Genomic DNA, 27,419 nt, shown 5'->3' with positions numbered 1-27,419 from the left:
GGGCATACAGAGTAAAAATGAGTCTATGCCCTCAAGGAGCTGACATTCTACTGGGGCAGCCAACATGTACATAAACAGGTATATATTCATGTATAAGATAACCTTAGAGGAAAAGAAATAATAGTCAAGGGAACCCGGAAAGACCTCCTACATAATGCCAAGTCTGAGTCTTGAAGGAATCCAGGGAGTGTAAGAGGTGGGGAGAGCTTCCCAAGCAAGTGGGGGAAAGCAGAGCCAAGACATGGAACAGCAAGTACCACCAACCAGACACATCATTCTCAGGCTTTTGAAGTCTTTCTTGTTCCCACAGCAACTGTTCCCACACCAATAAATAAATGGTGAGAATCAAACTCTAAATCAAATTTCCCTTTTTTGGTTCTTTCACTTAATTAAAAAAAAATTAATCTCTCTCACTATCATCTCCTGGCCCCCATCACTCAGGAAGTAAAAAAATTTTTAACCTGAACAATAAAGCTCTCAGTAAAACATGTGTAGTTTTATTAATGTGTAGCAAAACTAATTCCTAGACTGGTCATGTCTGAAAATGTATGTTGTGTCCTGTGGCAGGAGGGGAATGGCATGTTTCATCATCATTCTTTTAGACTTAGATGGTATTATCATTGTGTGGATCAGAGTTCTAGTGTTTCAAAGCTGCTTTTCACAATAATGTACTTATTACATAAAATATTCTCCTGATTCTGCTCACTTCTCTCTGCATCAGTTCTTCTCTGTTTCCTCCGAAAATGGCCATTTTGTCATTTCTTACAGCACAATTAGTTCCATTTCATTTATATATCACAATTTATTCAGCCATCTCTCAAAAGGACAGCTTTTCAGTTTCACATTTTCATCTATCATGAAAAGAGCTGCTATAAATGTTTTTTATTGTTAGGTCCTTTTCCTTGATTGCTATCATATTAAATGTTTTATTCTTTGAGGAACAAAACTAATTGTGGTATAGCTTATTGTGGTATAGCTTGCTCAAATGGTATATATAGTTTGGTAACTTTCTAGACACGGTTCCAAATTGCTTTCTAGAATATCTGGACCAATTTACAAATCCACCAACAATGCACTAGCCCCTTCCAACATCGGTCATTTTCCTCATTTAACATCTTTGCCAAATTAATGGGTGGGAGGTTGCTTTAATTTGCATTTCTCTAATTATTAGTGATTTAGAGCACTTTTTCACATGATTTTTGATATGCAACGGCCTTCTAATTGGATGCTTGGATTCCAGTCTCTCCTCTAACTCACCTTCACATAGCTGCCAAAATAAATCTTCCAAAAACACAAGTATGACTCTTTTAGCCTAAGAACCTTCAGAGTTTCCTCTAACATAAAATACAAATTTTTCAAGGTGGCATTGAAAGTCTTTCATAATTTTGCTCAGAACTACCTTTCAAATAGTATCTCACATTACTTCCCTTCAGGCCCTCAACACTCTAGCTAAATAGGCCTCACTGCTATCTCTTAAAATGAATGCTCCATTTCCTACCTCCATACCTCTGCAGAAAAGGTGTCTGGAATGTATTTCCTCTTCATCTCTTCCTCTTAAAATCCCTACACGTTCAGCTCATGTGTTCCCTCCAAGAGAGAACTTTTCTTAATGACCCCCTTTCTCCGCTATCAGGGCTTTCTCTGTGCTTAAATTATCAGGCATATATTTATCTGCATATATACTGTATTGCCCCAATAGGATTACATTCACGTGCAAACCACCTGAGACAAAAGTTTAAAATAACTGATTTTACACAATTTAAACTTTATACAATAAACTTTGCAACTTTTTTATATCTTTAAAAAATCTTTTAATATTCAATGTATCTTTTTGTTGTAATTACAAGTCTAGTCTAGAGTATGGCCCACAGGTTTTCCATGGAGTTTAAATTAGATGAATTCTCAGGCACCTTGAAGTATGTTTTTCTTCAACTCTTGGAAAAATTTCTCCTGTGACATGTGGAATGGTACAAGTTCTTCTTGTAGTACTTCACCTCCATTTGAGAATTTCTGTAATTCCAGAACAATTCTTCTTCTAAGTATATCAATGTATTTATTAAGAATGTATTATTCTCTCAATAAGGACTAGACTTCCAGATCCTCTGGAGGCAAAAGAAAAAAATCCCTAAAATATTTTTAGAGTGGATGTTTTACATTCTAATCTGGTGAGGAGACTCAACTGGACTTGTTCTGACAGAAGCTTTGGTATTGCCTAGAATTAAATAGTGAGTTTTATCAGTAAGAATTACCTGTTCCCAATCTTCATTACTCCAGTCTTTGTATTGTCATGATCATGAGAAGCATTTTTTTCTTTATAACAATGGTTGCTTTTTTTTTAAACTGGGTTTTTCATCCTTCTTCAAACTTCAAGAAGCTTATACCACATAGGAGAAGAATCAATAATAAATAACCACCCCAGCAGTCAGGTCTCTTTAAAGGTTGTTGCTTGTTTTCTGAGCCTTAACTAGATTGTTTCACAGAACGGTTTGTCAATTCTTGGCATTGTTTTTAATTTTGAGCTGTTCTTTCTTTTGTGCTTGAGTGTTACTGATCTTGTTAGATTGAGGTTTCGAACGATCCTTCAAACACTTGACTTGTCTATACCAAAAACGGACGGAATATTTCTTAACAGGCGGTGAAGTGCCTTTTTTAGGAGCTGCACCTTTTGCACGTGACCTCAGAGTAATATCCATTCTTAAATACCACAAAATATAAGGGTCATGAAACCTGTCCATGGCATGAAATCAAGAACTTAACTGACAGAGAAGTAACTAAAGCTGGGGAAACAACTTAATCTGGTTTCATCTAGTCAAGGCTTGATGTTTGAATCCATTGTCAGTAGAAACACTAACATTCTTGACTAGTGCCGTCACAAAGTGAAACTGTATCAAAATTGTTGCTAGGTAATTCACATACCATTGTAAGCTCCTTGAGGGGATGGACAGCTTTTCATTTTGTCTTTGTATCTCTAGCACCTAACAGAGTGTCTTACACATAATAGATCCTTAATAAATACTTGATACATTGATCTGACATTGTATCCCCCAGTAGAATTTAAGATACTTGAGCTAAAGGACTGTTTCATTTTTTTTATTTGTATCCCAAGAGCCTAGCAAAACACTTTATATAAGGAGGGTACTCAATAAATGTTTAATGAAGGTTAAATGAGTGAATGAATGAATCTTTGCTCATACATTTTGGAATAAAAGGAAGCTGTGTCTAGACTAAAGATATACCTAGAAATCCCTCTCCTATGAATTCATTTACACCCAAAAATAATTTGGTGAATTGTACAAATGGGGCCAAATGTTGCAAAAAACCCCAAAGCCCCCCACCTAATTAATCATTCCAAAAGACCTATTTTTCACACCAGAAATAGTGGCACACAGCCTCCTTACCTCAGATTTTATAACACTTGAATCTACACTTTCCCTTCTTCTTGCCCCCACTAATAAAATCAATATAATTCAAGCTCCATGCTCAAAAACTAAAGCCTACTGTAATAATTCTTTGGATTTCTTCTGGTCTTCAGATTAGGCAGGATAGGTGATACTGATAAGGTAAACTGACCTGCGTAGGCCCACAGACCAAGCTATTCCTTCTGATGAGCCCCAATATAATCTCCACACCTAGTCTTTCTAGGAGGCATACTAATTTTAGAGAACAGGTTACAGAGTTGTTTCTTATGTCTGGGTCCAAGTTTACATAAACATAGTGAAGCCTAGAACTGTAGCAAAGGAATGCATAAAACAAGTAGGGGGAAAAAAATCACTTGTGCCCCAGCTAAGTGTACCTTTCAGGGAAAAAGTATTTCTTGGGACAAAACTTTTTAGAGAATTGCATTAATTCTGTACTTTTACTGGCTAGCCTGACCGTGGATTAAAATGACCTTCTTGACACTCCATTTAGAGCCAGAGAGTCCCCAAAATCAAGATAATTAAGACCTTGTTACCATACCATCATTCCTGGGACACACAGGAAGGTTAGGATTTTGCAAGCAGGATGATGTCAGACAATTTTCTTCTTTTTCTTGGGATGAACCTGGGATATTTTCCACTAAATAGCTAGGTTCCTGGCGTATTGACCTGTCGCCTTCAGTGGTCCGATGAATATTCATCCTTGGGCTCTGTAACTTGAGTTTTCCACTTGACCAGGAAAAAATCCTAGAAGATGAGATTGAATGACTTAGAACTTATATGTCTCATAATTTCTCATGGTGCATGAAGTTTGACCTCATGTAGCTAAAAACTCACGTTTACACAGAAGGAATATCTCCCATTGACTTGACATTTGAGTTGACTATTTATTATAGTAAAATTGTTGATGTCCATGGACTTCATATCACTCAGTAGTAAGTGGTTAGGGATGTACACTAATTTATGCATCAGTAAAGGGGTAAAAGCACCATGTCTGTACAAGTATGGCTACTATATCCACTGACTTCCTGGGACTAAGGTAGCTCAGTGGACAGAGAACTGGACTCTGGAATCACGAAGATAGGAGTTCAAATTCTGCCTCAGAAACTTGGTGTGTATCCTCCTCTGTAAAATGGGGATAATAAAAACATCCACGATCTCACTAACCCTCCCAGGGTGGCAGGGAAGATGAAATGACATAGTATTTTTAAAGTATTTTGTAAACCTTAAAGTGATGCTATGACTATTTTTAGCACCTTTACAAACAATTTTCACATAAGTAATTAAAATGATTGCAAATGGATGCTCTAGTATTTCAGCTAGCTGAATATACTATGGCAACTATTTTTTCAATACAGCTTCTTTTTCCCCTCCAGACATAATTTCAGGTCAGCACCCCTGCTCTCAGAAAACTTACATTATAGTAATGAAATGTAATTCATACACACATAAGTAAATGCAAAGTATTATCAGAAAAGAGAGAATACTAAAAATTGAGAGGAACCAGGAAAGCTTCACATGATAGTCTCTGAGATGAACCTTGAAGGAAGCTACAGGTTGAGAGAGGTAGAGAAGAGGAGAAAAGGAGGAATTTGTGTTTTATCCTATGAGGTAAAGCCTAAGGGCTCTTAAGGGAGCCATGAAATATTTTTTGAGCAGAATAAGTGCCTTAGGAAAATTATTTTGGCCACCATGGACAGGCTGGATTGGAGATGAGTCTGGAAGAAGGAACTCCATTTGTCTAGACAAATGATGATGAGGGCTGTGACTGGAAAGAAGGGAAGAGATAAATGGGTTGTCAAAAACCTACATGACTAAGAAGATAGTGGTGTCCTCCAAAGAAATAGTGGAGTTTGATAGAGACAGAGTTTGGGGGGTAGGTGTAGAGGGGGAAAATGTGGAGTCCTCTTTTGGATATAAACTGAGTAAAATTAAGGAATGCTTTGCAATGTGTGTTATCATGCTTGCATAGGGCTTAATGTATCATACTCCCAAAAGCACTTCCTTCCTACCCTCAGACAAACATTTATCAAACATATTCTCTATGCAAAGCATTGCACTACAAGGGGAGATTAAAGCCTCTGCTCTAAAAGTCTAGCATCCTAACAAGAGATGAATGTATACATGAGTTCTTGTGATATTTCAGGTGCAGGCAAGCAAGGAAGGAAGTCATTTAAGATACAAAAAGTATAGTACACAATGAAGGAAACTTTTTAACATTAAAATTTATAAATGCACACATCTTTAATGCTGGAAAATTCTACTCTCCATGAAAGTTAGGAATTTATGTTGTTACGCTGAATATGTTACAGTGAAGGCTTGTTTCCACCCTTTCTCTTCTCCCAATGGATAGTACAATTTTCAAATATAAGAACTTTTCTAGAAAGCACAAGTGTCCTGTCCTAGTTTCCACTCCGGATATCATTAGTCGACAGGGACGTATTGTTTGGGAAAGAGAAGGAAGAATCACAGAATCATATATTTAAAGCTGGAAAGGGCCTAAAAAGTGATTTTATTCAACATCCATTCATCTGTTCTCAGCTTTGTTGAAGCTGAGAAAATACTTAGGAATCTACTCACCAAGATGAACCCAGAAATTATATGAACACAATCACAAAACACTTTTCACACAGATAAAGTCAGATCCAAACAACAGAAACCATATCAATTGCTCATGGGGAAATCAAGCTAATATCACCTTAACAGTGAGAGACCTGAGACTCAGAGAGATTAAGGGATGCCTACTGCCATGTTGGCAGAAAGTGGCATATCAGGAATTTGAATTCAGATCACAGTACTCCTGGACCAGTACTTCAAGTTCAAATCCCCCAGTTTCTCAAAGCTCGCATACCTCCCAAGTGTCTTTTCACGCATTTGTTATTTTTAATGTGGTAGCCATGCCTCTCTCAAAACGGGCTTAGTTCTGGTTTAAAAATAGATGATTAGGGCTACAAGAAATAGATGAAAAAATAAAGATGTTTTTCCTAAACCATTTATGACTTAAATTACTAATGTTTAAAAGTTAAAAATTCCTTGGGCTAAAAATGGAACAAGAACTATACTTAAGGGCACTTGAAAACATTTGCCAAAAGTAATTTTAAATATTCTCTTGAAAACAAAAATGTGTTCATGTTGCTAACTCTGTTAGCAAAACCTTTTTTTTATCATGCAGAGAGGATCAACTGCGATATTTGTAAAGCACTTAGCACAGTACCTGGCACAGAGCAGATACTTAACAAATGTTTATTCCCTTCCCCACAGTGGCTGGCACCTTGGTTGTTGTTCAGCTGTTTCAGTTGAGTTTTTCTTGGCAAAGATACTGGAGTGGTTTGCCATTTCCTTCTCCAACTCATCTGACAGATAAGGAAACTGAGGCAAACAGGGTGAAGTGACTTGCCAAGGGTCACACAGCTAATTAATGTCTGAGGCCAGATTTAAACTCAGCAAGATGGGTCTTCCTCACTTCAGGGCTGGTATTCTATCTACTGTACTTCCTAACTGCCCACCCCTCACATTTAATAGGTACTTAGTAAATATTTGCCCACTGATCAACTCAAAGATTGCAGTGGTTTGTGTAGAGTAACGCAATCACACACTTACGTAAGAAGAGAGGGAGCCAGGAGACACATTAGAAGAGCCAAGTGCCCCACTCAAGTGAACTACTCAAAGCCTTCATCTCCAACAGAAGTAGGAAATGCTTCTGTCTGGTTCTGGGAAACATGAATTGTTCCCATTATGTAGATGGGTTGACCTTTCATCCAGGAGTTCAAACTTTCTCACATCCTGACATATTTGGATTCTGATTCCTACTGGGGCTGAAGAGTGAGAGCCCCACCTCAGAAATTCCCTCCACCCCTTGGACCTTCCTCAGGAACCTTGCAGGTTCCCATCAGCTCTTCCCCTGTATCAGCTCCCAGGGGCTTCCTCACCAGGACTTTGTGACTCTCTTGCCATTTGTGATGAGGACAGAGTACAAGGCTACTCTTGGTAATCCGTCTGGGTTAGGACCATGCTAGCCATGCCACATACCTCCTGCTGCCTCCTTTCTCCTCCCATGGATTAGTTTCCCCTAAAACACAAAAGAACCATCCCTTGGGACCTGTTTGACCCCTCCCTCCCTTAAGGCAGATTCCTGGAAGCTTCTGGCTGTTCTGAAGCAACTACAGGTCAGCTAAAGGCATGAAATACTCCACCCACGTGGAGTCAGGGCCAATCCAAACTTCCTCTGAAGACCACTCCAATCACCATATTCTGCCCTGCTGACCAGACACATTTCCAAATAGAGAGAATTAGGCTGAGTCTATAAGATGCCAAATGCCATAGTATCCTAGTTGCTTATCCTTCCTATGTTAGGCCTAAATCTACTCCTTTTGTTAACTATTTAATGATCAAGGAATACTTCATTTTGTCCCAAAATCAAATCTTAACTAAAAGGGTAGCAGCATCAGGCCCATCCCTAATATCCCTGAATTCTCATAAATTCCAAATTAGTGGCATCCAAAATAATGAAGTGCTATATTAGAATCAGCATTTAATATATCATTGTTAAATAATTATTAGAAATTTTTCATGTGGTAGATTTATGGCTTATGGAAGAAGGTCCTTAATACAAAGTGAAAATTATGAAGTTCTTGGTCAGTTACCTATGACCATCTAAGTATACTAGGCTATACTAATGTAGGAGTCTTGAAAGTACCTTTTGGAACTTAAATGATGAGATGTGGCTGAAATTACATTTTACTCTGCCTCTCGCACTTGAGTAAGAAACAAGTAAGGTTTTTTTTTTGTTTTTTAGTGTAACAGTGGGTTAAATAGCTACCCCCATCAGACAACTGCACTATGTCTCATGTCAGCCTTGGCCATTGGGCTGAAAAAAACCAAGGAGAGTGATTATTATTGCTAATAATATCAATAGCCAGCATTTACGTAGTGCTTTAAGGTTTTGCAAAGCCCTTGAGAAACATTATTTCATTTTATCCTCACAACAACCCTATTATTGTCCCTATTTTACAGAAAAGAAAACTGAGGCAGGCAGAGCTTATACAACTTGTCCAGGGTCACAGAGCTAGTAAGGCATTACTGAAACCTGTTAGGATTATGCCTTGAAAAAGGAGGGAGGCATTTCTGGGAGGAAATTAAAACAACGCTGAGGCTTCATGTTACATCATCAAATTGGCAAAAATAGTAAATGGCAGAAACAGCCAATACTGGAGGAGTTATGGGAAAGCAGGCACATTAACGCACAATCAGTGGAACCATGAATGTGACCCACCCATTATGGTGAACAATTTGGAATTATACAGAAATGTCGCTGTACTGTTTACCCAGGAACCTTTTATAAGTAACAGAAAGAAAGTTCCCATGTATGATAAAACATTAGTAGCAGAAATGTGGTACGGTGGAATGAACACTGGCTCTAAGGTCAGAGAACCTGATACTTTATGTCTGTAAGACTTTGGACAAGTCACTTAACTTAGAGCTCAGTTCCCTAAACTGTAAAATGAAGGTACTGGACTAGATGACCTTTAAAGTCTCCTTTAGCCCTATATCACTGATCTTCTGTGGTATAAAAAAAGGAAGAAAGAAAGAAAAAAAGAAAGAAAGGAAGGAAGGAAGAAAGAAAGAAGGCGAGAGAGAAAGAAAGGAAGAAAGGAAGTAAAGAAAGAAAAAATGAAGGAAGGGAGGGAGGAAGGAAGAAAACACAAATAATGGGTATGCTTATTGGTCAGGCAATGGCAAAACAAACTTCCATATGAATATAATGGAAAACTATTACACTGTAAGAAAAAAAATGATAAACGTGGAATTCAGAGAAACATGGGAAGACTTATATGAAGTGATGCAGAACATGTAAAATGGATCCAAGAGAAATAAATGAAGATTTTAAAAATAACTAAAAAGCAATTGAACCGAGAGTAACTTCAATCACTAATCTTGACTTCACAGAAAAGATGGTAGCACACACAGGATTTAATGAGATCTCCATTCACATGCCCTCTCTATTTATGTCTCTCTCAGACTGCTTTTTACGGGATTCCTGACTTTGTCTCCCTCCCCCCTCAACTCTGCACTCCTTATCCCCAGGTCCATAGTCTTGACCAACCCTCCGCAATTTTGGCAACAAGCAGAAGGGAGAGGTACCATGCTTGAGCTATAAGTAGGTAGGGGTCAGAAATATGAACAAAACCAGTAAAAGGAGCCAATTAGCTGATGGGTCATGTAGCTGAAAGGGCAAGAGTTGGAAGGAGGTTCTGAAGCACAAAAGCTATTTGCTAAGTCCACAGGGTGGGGATTTGGTATCTAAAAGTAAGCACCAAGGGCAGCTAGGTGGCATAGTGGATACAGTGCTTGATCTGGAATCAGGAAGATTCATCTTCATGAGTTCAAATCTGGCTTCAGACACTTACTGTGTGACCCTGGGAAAATTACTTTTAATCCTGTTTGCCTCAGTTTCCTCATCTCTAAAATGAGTTAGAGAAGAAAATAGCAAACCACTCCAGTATCTTTACCAAGAAAACCCCAAACAGAGTTATAGAGTCAGACATTATTGAACAACAACAAAACAAGTTCCAAGGTTTGGAGTTCTCATCAGACAAGTTACAGTATGCTAAGCTAGACCAGTGTTGTCTCAATTTGTGAATATTTTTATGCCCAATCATTTGCAAGCAGCTCCACCTTCCAGCTCCTTCTTAAGTTCCTTCAGCTCCCCGACTCCAGCTGTCTTCATGGTTTCCCATGGTAACCATCCTTGCATCATCAAAGACATTATTTCCGTAATCCCCATCTTCCATTTATTCAACACACACCATAGACTCCTACTCTCTTCCCAATCAATCTCTTTCCTGTTCTGTCTTCCATTGTTACTACCACATTGTAGCTGTCTCAGCTGTCCTCTTGTGATTCATGTCAGGTGTTTCTATAGTCTGAACTAGATTTTTAATTCTTTGAAGACAGCAATAAAATCTCCTTCTTCTGAATCACCACAGGAGGTTACAGGCCTCTCAAATTCAATAAACATTGATAAGGGTTTCAATAAACATTAACCAACGCACCTACTACGTTCAATGCACTAGGTTAAATACTGGAGATAAAACGCAAAAAGACTCAATCTCTGTCTTTACAGAGCTTCCAGTCAAATAGGGAAGTATAAAGCACGTAAACAAATAACTATGCTGAGGTAGAATTTCCAAAGTGCAGAGGAGAGCTGGTAGAAGAGTAGTATGAGATTCAAGGAGGGAGAAATCACTTCTAGCTTGGGGAGGTTGGGAAAAGAAAAGAAGAGAGGGGCTCCCTGGAGAAGACAAGGAAAAAATCAGAGATGATTTCATAGGCAGAGGGTACCTAGGCTGTCACTCAAAGGAGTCAGAGATAGAAAGCGGAAATGTGACCTAAATATTAAAGATCAAAGCATAAAAAAATTGTAAGCGAAGGAGATTATATACCTTTCGCAGTTATGGTTAGGAAATACATTCTTAGCTAAAATAAAGGTTAGAGGAAATTACAAGAGATTAAATAGATAATTTGGATTACACAAAATTGAAAAGCTTCTGTAGAAACAAAATTCATGCATCTAGTAGAAGAGAACTGCTCAGTGAATGGGAACATTTTTTTAAAATCAAATTTCTCAGAGAAGGGTTTGACTTTCAATCATATAGGTAACTAACAGATTGATACAAAACTAAAAGTCATTCCCCATTAGATAAATGATCAAAGGATATTAACAGAGATCTCAAAAGAACAATGATAAACTATTAACAATCAGATGAAAGAATGACCCAAATCACTAGTAAATGATAAATATAAATCATGACTTCACCTCACACCCAGCAAATTGGCAAAAATGACAAAATATGAAAATAGTGTTGGAAGGGTAATGGGAAAACAGGCATCCACTTTGATGCAGCTGTGAATCAGTATAACCATTTTGGAAAACAACTGAAATTAGGCAAATGTCTAATCTTTTTGACCCAGAGATTCTACCAGTAGGTCTATGCTCCAAGAAGGTAGCTGATAAAAAGAAAGACACCATATGAACCAAATATGTATAGTTACACGTTTGTGGTAGGAAAGAACTGGAAACAAAGTAGATGCCCATTATCGGGTAATGAATAAACAAACTGTGGTACATGAATTCAATGGAACATTGCTATGCTGTAAGAAATGACAAACATGATGAATACAGAAAAGGATTAAATGAATTTATTTAGTGAAGTAAGCAGAGTCAAGAAAGCAATATCCACAATGAGTAAAACAATGGAAACTGAAACAATCACTACAAAATAATCAAAAGTGAATTACAAAGGGCAAACATGGCCAGGAAGAAAATATAGGAGAAGGCACATCTGATCACTCCTTGTAGATATGGGAGGTCTACCAGTGTGGAACACTGCGTATGTTTTCAGATTGTGGCAGGGGGTACATCGACTGATTTTACTGACTTTTTTTCTTTCTCTTTTTCTTTTTCAAAATGTATGTGTTTATGGGACAGCTGCCTAGGAAGGAAAAGAAGAAGGATGGGGTGGGGGGAATTAGGGTCATATAAAAACAAAATCTATCAATATAAATTTATTTAAACATAAAAAAGGCAGCAATAGGGCTTTGGGGCAGAAGAAAGGGGAAGTAAGACAGAATCCAAACAGATGGTATGTGTGTGTGTGTGTGTGTGTGTGTGTGTGTGTGTGTGTGTGTGTGTGTGTGTGTGTGTGTGTGTGTGTGTGAGAGAGAGAGAGAGAGAGAGACAGAGAGACAGAGAGAGAGAGAGACAGAGAGAGAGAGACAGAGAGAGACAGAGAGAGAGAGAGAGAGAGAGAGAGAGAGAGAGAGAGAGAGAGAGAGAGAGAAACACAGAGCTGAAAGAGGGCAGGAGAGATATAATAGCAGTAAACAGTCCAGTCTGTCTGGAGTGTAGGGTACACCAAGGGAAGTTGTACGTAGTAAATCTTTAATTCTTACTGTTCACACACACATATAATAGACACACATATATATTCATACAAAGACATAGATAGATAGATAGATATACACACTTACCTCCTCTACCTGTGTATATATTCACTGCATCTCTAAAAAATATTAAATAAATCTTTCTGAGAGTACAATTATCTCTAGCATGAAATACAAATAACCTGTAGACATCAAATCCTTCTTTCCTTCTTACTTGCATTTAACATCCCCGAAATGATCAGGATTTGAAGAAAATAGGCTAATTTTAGAACTCAGAAACTCAGAAAAATTTAGTTGAATATCCTTCTCTGACCTATCCAAATATTCTAGATGAGTGGGTACAACAGAACCTTAAATGCCACTGACCAATGATCATTTATATTTACTCACTCAGCAAACTTACTAGATTCTCTATAGTTAATGATGTAAAGGCATGATGCAAGGAACAATTTTATGGAATACTATTGTTCTATAAGCAATGATGAGTAGTATGCTTTCAGAAAAAACTGGGAAGACTTATATGAAATGATGCAAATGAAGTGAGCAGAACCAGGAACACTGTACATAGTAACAGAAATATTGTATGATGATCAACTATGAAAGACTTAGTTAGCTATTCTCAGTAATACAGTGATCTAAGACAATCCCAAAGAATTTATGATGAAAAATACTATCCATCTCCAAAGAAAGAATTGGTGGAGTATAAATGCAGATGAAATTGTACTTTTTAAAACTTTATTATGCTTTGCATGACTGCATATATATTATCTATAGCAAACTGCTTTCTTTCTCAAGGAGTAGTAAGGGAAGAAGGGGGGGAGAGAATTTGAAAATCAAAATTTTTTTTAAATGAAGGTTAAAAATTTTGTTTAAAAAATTGCATGCAACTGGGAAATAAGGTGTACAGGCAATGGGATGTAGAAACCTACCTTGTCCTACAGGAAAATAAAAGGGAGGGGAATGGGAGAAGTGGGGGGTGATAGAAGGGAGGGCAGATTGTGGAAAGGGGTGGTTGGGGTGTATGCTATATTGGGATGGGGAGGGGAGAGATGGGGAGGAAATTTGGAATTTAAAATCTTGTGGAAGTGAATGTTGAAAACTCAAAATAAATAAATTATATTTTTAAAAATTTTTTTACATATAATTGAGAAAAATAATAACTTTTAAAAACTAAAGAACAATTTTAGTTACCAAAGAGACCGAAAGCTCCAATGTAACAGATATGAGTCGATTTAGATGGTCTCTGAGGTGCCTTCCAACTCTAGAAATTTTATGGTCTCCTTCCTCACCTCCACATTCTGGCTTCCCTGTCTATTGACATCTTGCCTTCTGTAGGAGGTGTTTCTCAGTCTCCCCAGCTGCTAGTGTCTAGACCTCTGAGACAACCTTCCACTTACTCTATATAAATAATAATAGCTAGCATTTACATAACACTTCTAAGATTTGTAAAGTTGGACATGTTATCTCACCAATCCACAAAACAACCCAGCGAGGCAGATGCTGTTATCTCCAGTTTACAGAGAAGGAAATGACCTAAAGAAGTTAATAGATTTGCTTGCCCAGGATGACAGAGCTAGTAATTATCTGAGGCCAAATTTGAAGTTGGACCTTCATGTTTCCAAGTCCAGTACTCTGAATGCATCGTGTACATACATAGTTATCTGTGTGTTGCCTTCCCTATTAGAATCTAAGCTCCTTGAGGGCAGGGGCCTTTTTTCATTTACCCAGCCTGAACACAGTTCCTGGCACAGAATCAGTTTTTGATCAACGATCCTCGACTGGGAAAGCAGGGTGGGGAATATGTGTGTGTGTGTGTGTGTGTGTGTGTGTGTGTGTGTGTGTGTGTGTGATATACACACAAACATACACATATACACACAAACATACACACATATGCATGTGTATGTATAGTACGTATGTATGGTGTCTTGGCCATAAAAGGAAAAGAAAGAGGAAAGGAAAAGGTAAATTAGTCAATTCCCAAAAAGGACCCTGGGACAGACCCACAGTCAAGCGAGGCTAGAATTCAAGCTCTGATTATATCACCAAGGAGAGCATGTGGAACAATACAGTATTTATACTCCACTGTTGTGTTCATTACACTCCACTGGAGAAGCTTCAAAAGGTTAGGAAATGTACTTAAGGAAATTAAGAAGGTCTCTAGACTCAATCTTTTCCATAATATTTTCTCTGGCCACTTTAGCTTGAAGTAATCCCTTCCTCCTTTGAAGGCTTCTTAGCACTTGTTTGATGTATATTTTTGGCACTTCAGCATATACTAACTACCTCATGCATATAAAGTCTATTAGTATCCTAAACTGTTATGTAAATCTTTTCACCAGTGTAGTTCTTATATCCCCAGTAGGTTACCCGGCTTGTAGAGGGCTTACCCTGTTTGTAACCCCCACAGCTCTAAGCACACCAGGTTGCTGTGTATGTTTTTCCTTTGTTCTTGGTTCTCGAAGAGGACCATGACATCAGGATGATGACATGACTTTGCAATTGACTTTGATTTGAGAGAGGGAGGGCTGTACAAGGTCATCAGCCTCACTTTCTCCTCCAGAGGAGAGCCATCTGGGTCCAGTGGCCTAAGCACACAGCAACCAGGGAAAGAGACTGGATTTGTGACTTCACTGTTATATAGAACTCCCAGTGAGGAAGCACCTTCTTCTATGCAAGGCAGTGTGTCTTTTCTGCAACCAACAGTGTTAGTGAATATCCTAGGGCACGCAGAGCCCCAAAGCCCAGATGTATTAGAAACTGGGCTCTAGTTTATGTCTCAGTGGCTTCAAGGCTGGCTTTCTACTGACTATGCCATACTATGACTTTGATACAGAGGACTATAATAAATATTTGTTGATTTAGAAATTTTAATTTTTAAAATTAGCAATCTGTAAAGTCCTGTTTTTTGTTACTGTTTAGTCTTATCAGTCATGTCTGATTCTTCGTGACTGAATTTGGGGTTTTCTTGGCAGATGCTGGAATGGTTTGCCATTTCCTTCTCCAGCTCATTTGACAGATGAGGGAGCTGAGGTAAGCAGGGTTAAGTGACTTGCCCAGGGTCACACAGCTATTAAGTGTCTGAGGTTGGATTTGAACTCAGGAAGATGAGTCTTCCTGACTCTGGACTTGGCATTCTATCCACTATGCCACCTAGCTCTGTAAAGCCTTGTTTCTTTAACAGTTTTAGAAGTTTCCTTCTCTCTGTAAAATCTGTCCCTGAATAACCTTCCCAAAAGTTTTCTGGAAATTTGTGAGAAAGCTGTTTACTCCCATTCACGCAAATTTGGATTTTACATACTTTAATCATATCTTCTTCTGTCAGCTTTTATCATTTCTGATTGAAGTTCTCATTCTTTCAATTTGCCTACATATGGAAAACATTTTTTAGTTCTTGTTCTTAGGCTTATCTTTTATTTTTAACATGAGGCAACTAGAATTATATACAGTATTCTACATATACAAGCACTAAGATTTTGTAATCAAGATGGATAACATTTTCTGTTTTGTTTCAGATATGATTCCCAATGACAAGCTAAATTTTGTCAACCTTTTGGAACACATAACTGTTTTCAAGGACAGATCTAAAATGACCCCGGAATTCCAGACCTGGGCCATAACTTGCTGGCTGAGCCCATCATATTAGAAACATGGCATGGCTATCAACAAACATAAGAAAAAATGCTCTACTTACTACTACTGCTAATAATGCAAATTAAAGCAACTTTGAGGACCTACCTCATACCAATCAGTTTGGCAAAGATGGCAAAAGAGTAATGACAAATGCTGGCAGGGCTGTGGAGAAACAGGCACACTAGTATACTGGTGATGAGGCTATGAATAGGTGTAGACATCTTGGTAAGCAATTTGGAACTATGCCCAGAAATGCATGAATCAGTTTGTGCATACCCTTTGATGTAGCTACACCACTAAAGAAATCAAAGAAAGAGGGAAAGGATCTTGCCAAAATTGGAAACTAAGGAGTTCTACTGGGGAACAGCTAAGCAAATAGTGATATATATATATATTATTCCCTAAGAAATGACAAAATCAGCAGTTTCAAAGGAAACTAGGAAGATTTTTATGAACTGATGGAGAGCAATGTGAGCAGAACTAGGAAAACAATTTATACAATGAGAACATTATAGAGAAAAACAATTTTGAAAGACTCTGATCTATAGGACGTCATGATGAACCATGAGTTCAAAAGAATGAAAATGAAACATGTCACTCATCTCCTGCCAGAGAGGAGATGAGCTTAAAATACAGAAAGAGACATACATTTTTGGAGAAAGCCAAAGTTGGAATTTGTTGTTGTTTTTTTTTTTTACCAAAATATATAAATTTATAATGAGGGTTTTTTTAATCCTTTAAAGGAGAAATTGATAGTAAGAGGGATAGATTCATAAAAATAACTTAAAGAAATCTTTAAAGAAAAAAGAAACATGGCATGGGTTAATTTTCTTTATATTTCTGACAGTTTTATGAGAACTTGTTTTAGCAGTTTGGGACAGTTAGGTGGCACTAGGTACATAGAGTGCTAGGCCTGGAGTCAGGAAGATCTGAGTTCAGATCTGAGTTCAAATGTAACTTCAGATGCTCATTAGCTGTGTGACTCTGGGCAAGTCATTTAACCCTGTTTGTCTCACTTTCCTCACCTGGAGAAGGAAATGTCAAACCACTCCACTATCTTTGCCAAGAAAATCCCAAATGGAGTCATGAAGAGTTGGAGATGACTGAAACTACTGAACAATAACATGTGTAGACCTGTAAGTTTTTCTATCCATCCTTCAAGTCTTTCTGGGAAAATCTTAAATAAGTCTAGCCCTGACATCCCCAGAAAAACATTTATTTTTCCTCTAGCCATTCTTTCTTGCATCTAAATCATTTTATCCCTAATGAAACATTTTCCCCAAGCTTCTAATAATACATTTTAAAAAGTAGCTTTCCCTGTATGAATTTATCAAAGGCTTTCTTGAAGTCTAAATATTGCCTGTTGGCTCCCTTTGAGAATAGTGGGATGTAAGCTTCCTCCTCCTGAAACAGAAACCATATTGCCTTTCTCCCCCACAGTGATCTCCCCCTTACAGTAACCATATTGCCTTTCCCCAATCAAGTTTTACTTGCTCAAAAATCCTACAGTTTATTACAGAATCTAGCCACTTGCTATGGAAATGTGAATCCATTGTCCATTTGCAGGACCAACTTCTGAATTCTTATCATTACACACAGCGATTAGGGAATTTCTAGGAAGGTTCCTTGGGAGAATCTCATCCTCCAGTAGATTCACAACCTGGAGAACAAATAAGTTGAAGAGTCAGACTAAAGAGAAAAGATTTATTAGCATGCTAAGGAGGCTACAGGAAATTTCCACAGGAAATGGTGTTTGATTATGTAGCCATATAGCAGGCCAAGGTTTAGACTACATAACCAATAAGCGGCATTCGTTAGCATTTTACTGGACTGTGGGGCATTGTCCCATCATACGAGAAAGTTAATTACTAGACCTGACTTGGGTTCCTTTAATGGGAGGCTCAACAGTTTCTTGTGTCTCCAGCTTGCTCAAATAGGTTGTTGGTTCTTATAGTTTGGTTAGCTGGAAAGCCCCTCCAAGGCAAAAGAATGAGGTTGCCATTTTAGTTATAAAATATGTTTCCAAAATGTTGTGTCTTTTCCTCCATAGTTCCCCTTTCTGACACTTCCCTAAATGATCATATCGTGGGAGATGCGTAGAGAAAGGTCTTCTAGTGGGTTGTTCAGATCTGGTCTTGAATATAGAGAGACTGTTTGAAAACCACATGATCAGAAACAACCTTGTTTGGAGATGGGGACAGGGTGGAGAACCACAGAAGGCTGATGGGAAGAACATGTGTCCCAGCAGCTTGACATTTACAGATTTGGCCTTGAATTATCACATGCAAAAAAAAAAAAAAATCCCATTACTAAGATTACTAAAAGTACTTGGGAAAATGCTCCAGAATGAGGATCCTCCCCATGAAAGGTCTAGCCTTGAGAATGTCACACAAGTTATGCTGTTTGACTTTGGAGAGCCAGCTTCTTTATTCTCAGATCCTGAAAATCACTGTTCCCCCTATCCCAAGGTGTTGACCAACAGAAGCAATAGAGTTAGTTACTGCACAGATGCCCCCTTGGTCAGCCAGGATATAATCTTGTTCAGTAGAGTGAGCCAGAACCATGCTAGCCTAGGAGTCCAAACTCTATCCGTGGTCCCCGGTGCCAGTGGCTATATCATTTGTTATTTTTATGAGTGTCAGGGAGAGATCACAGATGTTTCAAGAACAACTATCTGTTGTAGGAATTTTTGGATGGATCAGTAAAATCTCGGGTCACATATGCCCCTGGAGTGGTCCCACAGTCTACTTGCTTTGGAAGTCAAAAACCTGCTGATATGATTCCTAAAAGGGTAGCTTTCCTGTGTGGATGGAAAAGAGATGTACTAGCATCTCCAGAATACAATTTACCTCTAGGGAAGGCAGAATTACAGGAGTTCAGGGGTCTCTAGAGAGTTCCTCTAATTGTGCAACTGAAAGAAACTTTCTGCACTCTGACTTGTTCCCCTGAGGAGAACAGCCCTGGGAAGCCAGAGTGACATTAAACATGGTGAAGAAGCAACTGCTCTCCAACAGGTTGTTGCATTTCTGATAAAGAGTGTCAGTGACTTCCTTGAGGCTGGACCCACAGATCCCCAAACTCAAATAGCCTCCTTGAGTTTGGACAAACCTCCTTTGAGATAGTTAAGTGTCAGGTTAAGGAATTTGATCAGGGCTTGGCAGCTCCCATCTGCAATGTTTGATGCCTCCACTGTTGTAGATAACAGCTGAAGAGATAATCTAGTTACACTAGAGAAATGTTAACAGGCACCGGTTTAGATAAGGAGAATGGGAAGTCTGGGAATCCCTATTCTGGTCCATGTCCTTGGAGACAGCGTTTGGAAGAGGAATACCCCCTAGTTGTGGGGAGCCCTGGTATGTTTGGGGGGGAGATGGTTACCTAGCCACAGGCCAGAGTAATTAATTACTAACAGGCTGTAGGGCGTTAGAAAGTAGTTTTTCAGTTGTTCTTTCTGGAAGGTTTGGGCCCCTGCCTCTCTACTGCTTTTGATCCTAAGCCAAAGGTGCTAGCCTAGGAATGGCTCAGCCCTGTTCACAGAGTGAGGGAAGGCACTCTCTGCTAATGTCTGAGCCACAAGGAGATGGTCTCTGGTCCCTAGCTGGGCAGAAAGCAGTCACCAGGACAGAACATATGGTTTTAGTACAGTGAGATTGGCTTCAAAACCAAAAAGGGAAGGAGGTTGGAAAGGGCCAAGAGTAAATTAGCAGATGCAATATATTGTGTGTAGAAGAAGTAGGATGAAGCACGAGAGCAGAGGAGTGTGGGGTGCAGGGATTTCCCTTTGAATTCAGGAAGCAACAGGATTTATATGAATGGAAGGTAAGCATCAGTTCTTTGGAGTCCTTTATAGTGTAAAACTCAGGGAATGAGCCTCCTCTGTCTTCTAAGTCATGGGGTACCAGATACAGCTTTGTGGGTGTGACTAGTACGGATCCAAGGTAGTCTTCTCAACTTTCAGGGTTGCTTGTGTTATGAGTAGGACCCTTCCACCAGGTAGACGCAGCATACTTTTGTCAGTGGACAAAAAGTATGTATATACTATGTCTCTTGACTGGATAATGGGACAGGGAAGGTCATCTGGATCTTTGGTTTTTTTATGGAGGCTAGAGAGTGCTATACTTTCTTTTGATTAATGAAATGATATACTATACGAATGAATCCCCCATTGTGGAATTCCCCTGTTGCTGGTGCTTGAGTTCCCATTGCCATGGGATGCCCCAAATTTTTCTCATAAGGGAAGAGACCAGGTTTCCTATTAGTGACATATATAAGTTGCATCATTCCTGGGGCAGGGGATATAACTTCCCTCTGTCTCATTTTATGTCTAGATTCTGTGTACATGCCCCGAGGATTAGGAATGTTCTGGGGTTATGAAATTTTGGAGGGCTCTGAGTGCTTTTGCTAGCTGATGGTTGAGCTTGGAAGTGAAGTAGCTCCTCTCATGTAACTCAACCATATTAGAAGGGCAAATCTGGGAATATTTTCTGTCTTTATTTTTTCTTTTGGCTTCTGTTATAATAAAAATAAACCATCAGCTAATCTCCCATTCCATGCATTCAAAAATTTCATATATTTCATAGAACTCTCAATGTCTCTGGGATTTAAACATTGCCTGATAATGGGAGATTAGGTCTCCTCAGAGTGCTACTGTAGGCTTTTGTCCTTTTACCACACAATATTTTTTGCAAGTAATGCAACTTTGGATGATGGAAGCAGCTATCTGACATTCCCTGGGCAAATTATTCATGGTGCTATCCCCACTTTGCATGTGTGGCCTATCTGATGGGTCACAAGAACAAGTCAAAAGATCAGGGATGTGAGGGAGACAGTTTCTGTTCAGTCCAATCTCAAACCCTGAAAGTTAGTGTGGTAGTTTAGAGATATCCATCTTGATTTTACAGAGGGGACTGCTGTGTTTAGACAGGAAACGAGTTTATTACATGTAAGAGGAAGTGAAAAGACTGCTAGGAAAGGTAAGAATGGAGTTGAGGTGAGCTCACCTAATTCTGGAGCACCTCAAGCCACACAATTGGCACAGGGGCTGCCAAGAAAAACAGAACCAGAAGTTCAGTGTACACAGGGCAGTAGATGACAAAAATTTGGGAGGGGAGGTAGATGGCCTCAAGAAGAGCAGTTATGAGGAACCTATGGGAAACAGAGGTTCCTGAGGAAGTGAAGTTCAGGAATAACTTGTTCTTCCCATTTTCCCCACAAAATGACAAGACTTCCAAAGTAGTGACTCAATTACAGGTGCAGCCACCTGCTCTGCCATGTCCTTTCAGATTTGAAATAGAAGGGGAACGTTTTGTTAGTTTTATGGTGAATTTTTACTTGTATTTAGATACTATCTGGGGCCATCATTGTAGATAGAACACTGGGCCTGGAGTCAGGAAGACCTAAGTTCAAATCTGGCCTGAGACACTTATTAATTGTATGACCCTGGGCAAGTTTGCCTCAGTTACCTCATCGGTAAAATGAGCTGGAGAAGGGAAATGGCAAACCACTTTAGGACCTTTGCCAAGAAAACCCCAAATAAGGTCATGAAAAGTCAGACCCACCTGAAACAACTCAACAACAACATAAAGGATGCATATAGAATAGATAGAAGGCAATTTGAGGGGGGGGGAGAGCATTAGAAGCTGGGGGACCTAGGCCGGTAACAACCAAAAATACCATTAGCAGTCGGAATGTGAGGCAACAGGTCCCAGCAATGGTCAGGCCATCTGTTATCCTGGTGTTCATGTTGTGAACTGTAGGCACCTCTTTTGATGCAGCAGAATGCTGCCTATTTGCTGTCTAACCTAAATCTTGCCCTACTACAACTACATAACCAACTCCCATTTACTGTAAGCTAAAGTTGCTTCCAGTGAGAAATCTCGTTAATATGTTAATAAATTTCATGGGAAGGGAGGACATATCAAAGGAGTCATTTTAGATCCCAATGAGTAGGACAGTGGAGTGTCATAAAATCCCTGAGCTTCCTCCTAAAATTCAGAGGATCCTCATATATGAGTATGAGAAGACTTCTGTAATTAACAGCAGCAGCAGCTATCCAGGGCACATTTTTGTAATTTGAGTCTCAGATTGGAGTTTAAACTTTGGTCTGGATCTGCTTCTTCTCTTGACTTACTTTTGAGCTCTTTAATTTGATCTTAGACTTTTCAAGGGAATCTTTAAGGTTAGAGGTGATATTTTTCTGTGTTTTCATCTCATTTGGTCCATCTGAAGGAATCAAATCCTCTGTTTAGCTTAAGAATCTTCTAGGCAACCACTAGGGTGAATTAATTATATTTATCAAAGGAATCATCGTTTGCCCATAGCTGACTCAGGTCACCACAGCTGTACCCAATGCAAATATGATAGAAGTCAATTACATGTTTTAGAAACAAACCAACAGAGAGCTTGGGAGATCTTAATTATGTGGGTAAGGGGTGACCAAGAAGTGTGAATATTTTGTTGGCTGCCCATGTTTTATCTAACCTTCAGGGTGAATTAGAGTCTCTATCTTCACAGAAATTGCTTTATGGAAGAGATGAGAGACGCAAGGTATGGAAAGGTAAAAAGAGGACAACCAGACTAAAGAGAGAAGATTTATTAGCATGCTAAGGATGCTACTTGTTAGAACCAGCTTTGGCTTTCTCAGGAAACGGTACTTGGTTATGTAGCTGGATAGCAGGGGAAGGTTTACGTTCCATAGTCAACGTAGCATTTTACTGGACCAATGGAGTATTGTTCTGATATACAAGAAAAGCTGATTATTGGATTTGACCTGGGTTTCCATAATGCAAGACTCAACAGTTTATGGCACCATTAGCTTACAGTTAACTCTTGCAGCCTGGCTTGTGGTTCTTACAGATGGTTGGTCAGAAAGTCCCTCTAAGAGAAAAGAATGAGGTTGCCATGTTAGTCACACAATAGGTTTCTAAAATAGCATGTCTTTTCTTCTACAACACAAGGGCATAATTTTCAAAAGTACAAATTTGCTTTTCCTTAACAGGCAGGAGTAGCAGAGTCTGTGGAAAGGCATGAGCCTGAATCCTGCCTCAGAAACTTACTAGCTGTGTGACCACCCACAAGCCACTTGACTTCTCAATTATCCCATCTGCTAAATGGAGATAATGATACTCTTACTTCCTGGAAAATAGGACAGCTGTGAAGAAAAGGATTTGCAAACATTAGATGTCTAAGATTAGGAGGTGGGACAGATAGTAAAATAGCTAACATTTATACAGCACTTTACAATTTAAAGTCCTTTATCAATCTTATCTCATTCGATCCTCACAACAGATCTGGGAGTTAGGTGACATTACTACCTCCATTTTACACATGAGGAAACTGAAGGAGACAGAGATTAAGTGACTTGTCCAAGGTTGTACAATTAGTAACATCAGAAGCAGAATGTGGGGTCTAGGTCTAGCATTCTATCCACTATGCCACAAAGCTGCCTCTAGAAGCACAGCCTAAGTGTTGCAAGGCACCCATGGAATATTAAAAGGCCTGTGAAGTGGGCAGATCCTACTGTGGAGGAGCTATGCATGGGTATGAAGAAGAACTGCTGAGGATGACATGGTATTAGAGGGCTTACTTAAACAGATAAGATCACAAATCCACTGGAGTATAAATTTCATAAAAGGAATTATAAGGGAACTCATGGTCTAGTTCAACTTAATTTTTTGGGGGGAGGATGGGGGTTTGGACCTATGCTTTTCTTGATAAAAGGTAATCCCAGTGAGGAAATTCCCTCTTGGCAATGCAGATCTGAAATTTCTCTCCTCTGACACTGCTGCCAGTCTGGTGCAGACCCTCAGCACCCCTCATGCCTATACTACTACCACAACAGCTTGCTGTTTGGTTTCCTTGCCTCTGGTCCATCTTCCACTGAACCTTCAAACTCATCTTCCTGAAGTACAGATCTGACTACATCACCCATCCTTCCATTCAATAGACTTCACTGGCTTCTATCTCCTCTAGGATTAAATATGAAATCCAAGTCTTAAAATCTGCCCCACCCCACCTTCTCCAGGCTTCTTACACTTTGAACCCCAACCTCTCGTATTCTGTGATCCACTGACAGACAGCCTTCTGTCTGTTCCTCCATCTCCAGGGTTCAGACATTTTCACCAACTGTCCTCCATGCCTAGAAGTCTCTCACTCCTCATTTCCACTTCCTGGTTTCCCTGGCTTCCTTCAAGGCCTGGCTAAAAACCGACCTTCTAACAAGAAACCTTTTTGATTCCCCTTAATTCTAGTGCCTTCCCTCTGTTGATTATTTCAAATTTATCTGATGTACGGTTTGTTTATATATAGTCATTTCCATGTAGTCTCCTTCATTAGTCTGGAAATTCTTTGAGAGCAAAGACTTGTCTTTGCCTTTCTTTGTAGTTTCAATGCTTAGTACAATGCCTGGCACACGGCAGGTGCTTAATAAATGCTTACTGACTGACCAAAAGTCTTGAGGTCTGAAGTAACTTTTCTAGAGCCACATAACCAGTACAAGTTAAAGGTGGAACTTGAACCCAGGTCTTTCTGATTTAGGGGTCAGCTCTCTATCCCATACAATACATTGCTTCTTTATTCTTGACCAAAAGTCCAATCTATGTCTGGTCAAAAACTCTCTAAAAATGGAAAACCAGAACTCACATGAGGTGGATCCCACTCTTTCTCTCAAGTAGATGTTTTGTAAGAAATACAGTTTCTTCTCAGACATATTAATAACAGTAACCATGAACTATTTCTCCCAAAAATATGAGGTCACCCACGAATATACATGGGAAGAAGAAAGGAAAGAAGAAAAGAAGGCAGGGAGGGAAAGGAGGATGAAGGAAGGAAGGAAGAAAAAAAGTATTTATTAGGTGCCCACTATGTGTTAGGTACTGTGCTAGGAATGTGCAGAAAGCAGAATCAACAGGGTAGTGGACACATTTGTAGGGAATTGTTGTTTAGCCATGTCCGACTCTTAATGGACCATAGCCCACCAATACTGTCCATAGAGTTTTCTTGGCATAGATACTAGAGTGATTTGCCATTTCCTTCTTCAGTGGATTAAGGCAAATGGGTTAAATGACTTGCCTAGGGTCACAATGAGAGTGTCTTTAAGCCTGATGTGAAATCAGATCTTCGGACTTCAGGCCCAGCACTCTCCATTCACTGAGCCATCTAGGTGCCTCTTGGGCAAATAGAGATTAAGTGATTTGCCCAGGGTCACACAGCTAGTAAGGGTCTGAGGTTGGATTTGAACTGAGTGAGGTCTTTCCAATGCTCTATCCACTGAGTCATCTAGTTGTCTCTCTTGTAGGAAATATATATGGCCTAACAATCAAAAAATTATTTTATAGAGTTAGAAAAAAATAACAAAATTCATCTGGAAGAACAAAAGATACAGAACATCAAGGGAATTAATGAAAAGAAATGCTAGGGAAGGTGGCCTGGCCATACCAGATCTTAAATTGTATTATAAAGCAGCAATCATCAAAAGTACTTGGTACTGGCTAAGAAATACAGTGCTAGATCAGTGGAATAGTTTAGGTACACAAGACACAGTAGTCAATGACCAAAGTAATCTACTGTTTGATAAACCCAAAGACTCCAGCTCCTGGGTTAAGAACTCACTATTTAACAAAAACTGGTGGGAAAACTGGAAAACAGTATGGCAGAAACTGGACATAGACCAATATCTTACACCATGTACCAAAATAAAGTCAAAATGGGCACACAGTTTGGATATAAAGGTTGATACTATAAGCAAACTAGGATAGCAAGGAATAGTTTAACTGTCAGATTTATGGGGAATAGAAGAATTTATGACCAAACAAGAGAGAGAGAACATTATGAAATGCAAAAATGGGGAACTTTGATTACATTAAATTGAAAAGTTTTTGCACAAACCAAAGCCAGTGCAACCAAGATTAGGAGGGAAGGTGAAAACTGGGAAAGAATTTTTACAACCAGTAGCTCTGATAAAGGCCTCATTTCTAAAATATATAGAGACCTGAGTCAAACTTATAAGAAGACAAGTCATTCCCCAATTGATAAATGATCAAAGGATATGAACAGGCAGTTTTCAGAGGAAGAAATTAAAGCTATCTACAGTCATATGAAAAAATACTCTAAATCACTATTGATTAGAGAAATGCAAATCAAAGGTACCACATCACACTTGGCAGACTGGCTACCATGACAAAACAGGAAAATTATAAATGCTGGAGAAGATGTAGGAAAATTGCAGCACTAATGCATTGTTGGTGGAGTTGTAAACTGATTCAAACATTTTGAAGAGCAGTTTGGAACTATGCTCAAAGGGCTACAAAAATGTGCGTACCCTTTGATCCAGCAATATGACATCTAGGGCTGTATTCCAAAGAGATCATAAAAATCCACATGTGCAAAAATATTTATTGAAGCTTTTTCTGTGGTGGCAAAGAATTGGAAATTGAGGGGATGCCCATCAACTGGAGAATGGCTGAACAAGTTGTGGTATGTGAATGTAATGTAATACTATTGTGCTATAAGAAATGATGTGCAGGCAGACTTCAGAAAAGCCTGAAAAGACTTACATGAATTGATGCTGAATGAAGTGAGCAAAACCAGAAGAACATTGTTTTAACACTAACAGCTACATTGTTCGATGACTAACTTTGATGGACTTAACTCTTCTCAGCAATGCAAGGTTATAAGACAACTCCAAAAGCTCTTGATGGAAAATGCCATCCACATCCAGAGAAACAACTATGGAGTCTGAATGCAGAGCAAAGCATACTATTTACTCTTTCTTTTTTGTTTTGTTTCTTCTCTCTTGGGATCCATTCCCTTGGTTATAATTCTTCTTTATAACATGATTAATGTGAAAATATGCTTAATATGAATATACATGTATAGCCTATATCAGATTGCATGCTGTCTTGGGGAGGGGAGAGGCTAGGAAGGTGGAGAAAATTTAAAATTCAAAAGCTTGTGGAATGGAATGTTGAAAACTAAAAATAAATAAATATGATAAATTTTCACAAAAAAATACATATGGCCAAAACTTTTACTTTTTTTGTATCCTCCCCTCCAATCACAGAGCTTGGCACATAGTAGGTACTTAATAAATGCTTGTTTGATCTGATTTTATTAATAATCTCCCTAAAACGCAGTAACCAGAAAAAATTCCATATAACACAAGACCAAGTCAGAATACAATGGGGCTACCTAGTCTTGTGCAGTCTTATATCACATTGTTAAGTCATGTTGAATTTGTTGTCTATTAAAGGATACACCTTTTTTCAGATGAACTCTGGTCTAGCCTTATATTCCTCTTTTTGTGCTTGGGGAAGATGATTTTTTGAAAATCTGCTTGAATTGAAAATTGAAAATTTGAAAGCTTACTTTCTAGATGAAGATAAATAGCTGTTTCACTCTCCAAGGTCATGAAAGTTCAGTCAAAAATAC

The 27,419-nt window shown here is 38.8% G+C and overlaps 1 protein-coding gene across 2 annotated transcripts in view; it reads right to left on the bottom strand.

Annotated features, from left to right (window-relative positions):
• KCTD20 (potassium channel tetramerization domain containing 20) overlaps positions 1-27,419 on the bottom strand; it is a 65,506-nt gene that overhangs the window by 27,786 nt on the left and 10,301 nt on the right. The window contains exon 2 of one of the 2 annotated variants that reach the window (XM_072641934.1): positions 3,958-4,163. The exons of the other annotated variant lie outside the window; for it this stretch is intronic. Within the exon in view, the coding sequence (XP_072498035.1) occupies positions 3,958-4,117 (160 nt within the window). The 5' untranslated portion in view covers positions 4,118-4,163. The remainder of the gene's footprint in view (positions 1-3,957; positions 4,164-27,419) is intronic. 2 annotated transcript variants of the gene reach the window in all.

This window comes from Notamacropus eugenii, chromosome 2, assembly GCF_028372415.1.
Source record: "Notamacropus eugenii isolate mMacEug1 chromosome 2, mMacEug1.pri_v2, whole genome shotgun sequence".
NCBI lineage: Eukaryota > Metazoa > Chordata > Mammalia > Diprotodontia > Macropodidae > Notamacropus > Notamacropus eugenii.
Note: the sequence above shows the minus strand (reverse complement) of the source record. Positions and strands in the feature narration are given on the sequence as shown.